Source organism: Capsicum annuum, chromosome 5 (assembly GCF_002878395.1).
Source record: "Capsicum annuum cultivar UCD-10X-F1 chromosome 5, UCD10Xv1.1, whole genome shotgun sequence".
In the NCBI taxonomy this organism is placed as follows: domain Eukaryota; kingdom Viridiplantae; phylum Streptophyta; class Magnoliopsida; order Solanales; family Solanaceae; genus Capsicum; species Capsicum annuum.
Genome location: NC_061115.1, coordinates 26,983,244 through 26,987,002, shown reverse-complemented (window position 1 = coordinate 26,987,002; position 3,759 = coordinate 26,983,244). Strand labels below are relative to the sequence as shown.

The following is a 3,759-nucleotide window of genomic DNA, read 5'->3' as shown; positions in this document are numbered from 1 at the left end:
TCTCTCATTTTAGCTGAGAAATATTTGGTGTTAGAGTCTCCTAACTTGATCCATGAAACCTTCGACTTTTGGTGCATAATGTTTTCTTCAATATGATTTTATTTTTTCAGGCTAAGCAATAATTCTTTCTCCTCCAAGGACAAAAAATCTGAGTATTGAGTGGATATCATTTGTTGAGTGATCTGCAGCTTTTCTCTTATATGATTTACCTTGATTGTCGTATGTCTGTATTGAGTGTTATGCAGCCTCTTCAAAGCAAATTTTAATCCTTTCAACTTAATCCAAAGTTTTTGTAGAGTGCACTGCCGAGGTTCTTCTTGCCAGTGAATTTAATTAAATCTATAACTTCTCATGCTCAGCCCATGCATTGAAGAATCTAAATAGGACTTTGGTAGGCACTGATACAGTGTGAAAGTTCAGGATCATTGGAGAATTATCTGATATGAATGGAATCTGATAATCTATCAACAAATGCCCATAAGCAGTCATCCAATTATCATTTCCCAATGCTCTATCTATTCTACTACAAATTCTTTAGGTTCCCATTTGCTTATTTGACCATGGATATTGCTCACCTTTCTAAGTCACTTCGCTGAGAAATAGATCCTGCATATAGTTTTCAAAGTCAATAATTTCAGCTCTGGTAGCAGGGTGTCCATGCAGTCTATCTTGACAGTGGAGTAGGGCATTAAAATTACCCCAAATTAGCCAAGGTTTGTCTATCTATCCTGCTATAAGCCCGAGCTCTACCAGTAGAGACTTTCTTAGCTCCATAGCATTAAATCCATTTACTACTGTCATATAACATTCCACCTTCTTGTCTCTACTTGTTTCATGACTATGAATATACTGAGAGCCTTGTGCAAGTTGATCAACCTTGTACACATTATCATCCCATAACATCCATATTCTCCCATTCATAGCATTATTATAATTATGCAGCATACTCCAACCAGGTACTATTTTTTTAGCTATATTTCACTACGAAAAAAACTATGTTTAGCGACGAAATATATCGACAGACCAATTTTCGTCATTATATAGCAATAGATTAGCAACAGAACAATCAATTTGGTCGCATGCATAGTAATTCAATTTTTATGTATGCTATTAGCAACAAATCAGTGATGGAATTGTCATTCCATCACTAAATAATTGTGGAAAAAATTGGCGCCTAAATGTAGTAACGGACTGGCAACAAAATATTGATCGCTATTTTAATTATTTCATTGCAATAGATTTAGTAACAGAATATTGCGGTACGCTTCAGTTTTTTTAAAAAACTATTTTGTTTAGTGACCAAAATTTTCATCGTAAGTACCCATTTTAATTTTTAATTAATCATAAAGTGTAAAAAAGGGAGGCTTCTAGAGTTTTCAACTCATTTTAGTCCCTCACTCTCTTTCTATTGTTTCTCTCTCAAGAATTTTTTTTTTTATTTGAAGGCCTTTTTTCCTGATTTAAACGCGTTTTTGCACGAATTGAAGGCATTTTTGCATGTATTGAAGGTTAAGCTTACACTGGTTTGCAAAATTGAAGCATTGAATGTATTTAGTTCTACTGTACAATCTCTATCCGAATTGAAACTTGTATTTTCTTTAATTTTTTGAGTCAGTTTTAAGTTATTGTTCACTCTCTATCTAAATTGAAGCTCTAATTAGTTTTAACTAATCAATTTCTTCGAGAAATAATTTATTTTTGAATGTTTATCCATGATTTTACTTTACAATAGGTGAATCTTGTTATTTTTGATATAATTTGCTTTATCGATTGAGTCTAGGGTGCATGCAACAGACTAAGGTTAGGGTTTCATGGAAGCATTTGGGGCTAGGGATAGTTGACTGTTTGGGGCTAGGATTTATTTCTGCAATTTTAGTGATATCTAAGCTTAGAATTTATCATTGAGAATCGTAGATGAGCAGAGCTACTAAAATAAATTGAGAAAAATATCCCCAACACACGGAGACACATGAGCAAAATCTTCCCCCTCTATTCTTGAGCTGAAATGATTAATGTTGAGTGCAACTAATTAAAGAAGAGACACTGCACTGATTTTGGCTAGTAGACAAGCAATTGGTTTTGTATAAATGTTCCTCACAACAGAAACATTTCTTTTAGTGGTGGGAATTTTTTTGTTGTAGTTTGTTAGGCATTTTTTTACTGTTCACAATGTACTTGGGATGTGTTGAAAGGACTCATTTTTGGCATGATAAATAGAGATAGTGTGTAGATGTTCAGGCACTACAACTCTTTTGTAAACAACCTCTCTGCCTCCATAAGGTAGAGGTAAGGTCTGCATACATTCTATCTTCCTAGACCCCACTTTGCAGGATTTGAATTTCACTGGGTATGTTGTTGTTTTATGTCATTAAACCGCCATTTACCCTTTGAAATTATAGGTAGTAAGTGTTATTTAGGTATACTTCTTAGATATGAATGGATTTTAATAGATTCAAAGGAATATTTACAGCCAAAACCTACTAATTTAGATTGATGCATAGTTGATTGATTGTACTTTTGGGATAAGAAAAATTATCATTTTTTTAATAATGTAACCAGCTTATAACGAATATTTAAGTTTTAAACGTTATTAGTGAAATTATGTTAGGATTTTCACTTTTACCCATTGTCATGTCACATGGAGTGTTCCCATTTTTGGGTATAGAATATAAATTTGATAAATGAACATGAAAAAGTTGAAAAAAATAAAAAAGAAATTTGGAAATGGACCTTTATAGTTTCCATGTGCCTTTAATGAATATTGCATTTACTTGAAATTGGTACTGACATATTTTGAAAATTGGTGCTTGTAATGATAATATAGATTTTGAATACAAGTAGCAGTGTTGCTTTCTGTACTTGTGATGCATAGTCTTGTGTTTGCAGTTTTTGTCTATGAAATGAAAACTGTAGTTTTCAGATTGTTGTCTTTTTATACTAGTAGTCGTAGTATAATTCTTGTTGTTTCTTGTACTTTGATGTAAATTATTATCGGGTATATGGTATTTCTTGTACTTAAACCATCATATTGTTTTGGCGTAGTACTGTACTGTTGCTATATGTTGTTTCTTGCACTCCCATATTTATTTTTCTAGACTCTTTTTATTGAGCCAAGGATCTATTGAGAACAATCTCTCTACCTCTAAGGTAGAGTGTCTCTGAGGTAGAGGTAAGGTCCGCATACACTCTACCCTCTCCGGACTCCACTTTGTGGTACTACATTGGGTATGTTGTTGTTGTCGTCTTTCAATGGAAAGATATATCTTAATAGAGCTTGGTTATTTTTGGCAGGCAGAAACATTACTGGCATACTTGAGGGAACCAAGACAAGAAGCTTCTACTTCAACTCCTTAGAGAGGTAGATTAGATGGTCTTCTACATTGGGTATTTTTTCTTGTTTGAAGAGTTTGTGTAGAGTGGTTGATAAATTTAGAAGTTCATGACATATGTCAAGGTAATCAAGAAAATAAATATGAAGTTAGTTTAAGGAAAGTAACCTATTTAGGTAAATTTTTCACTTGGCATTACAGAGTAGCTAGGCAAGGGTTGGGGAAGGTTCTCATATCCCTTTCGAATTATTATCTATTGTTTCATAAGAATTTGATAATTATCCCTTCGTTTTGTTTAGGTGGTCCAAATTCTTCTGAAAGGGTTACTAATTTTTGGATTCTTAGTGTATAAAAAATCAACTATATCAGTATGCTTAAGAGTCTTTTTTGTTATTGAACAAGATTATATTGGTAGTTTGTTGATTTTGTT

General features: G+C 33.0%; 1 protein-coding gene across 5 annotated transcripts in view; it reads left to right on the top strand.

The window, feature by feature from the left end:
* The first annotated feature begins 1,374 nt into the window (after window positions 1-1,374).
* Window positions 1,375-3,759, top strand: part of LOC107870530 — a 7,248-nt gene continuing 4,863 nt past the window's right edge. Inside the window, exons 1-2 of one of the 5 annotated variants that reach the window (XR_007055478.1) lie at window positions 1,375-1,508; window positions 3,292-3,384. Coding sequence is in view for 1 of the 5 variants with exons in the window: in XM_047412636.1 (XP_047268592.1) it covers window positions 3,368-3,384 (17 nt within the window). In the remaining 4 variants the exon portion in view is untranslated. Of the gene's footprint in view, window positions 1,563-3,291; window positions 3,385-3,759 lie in introns of all 5 variants that reach the window. The other 4 variants (XR_007055475.1, XR_007055477.1, XR_007055476.1 and 1 more) reach the window with 4 other exon arrangements.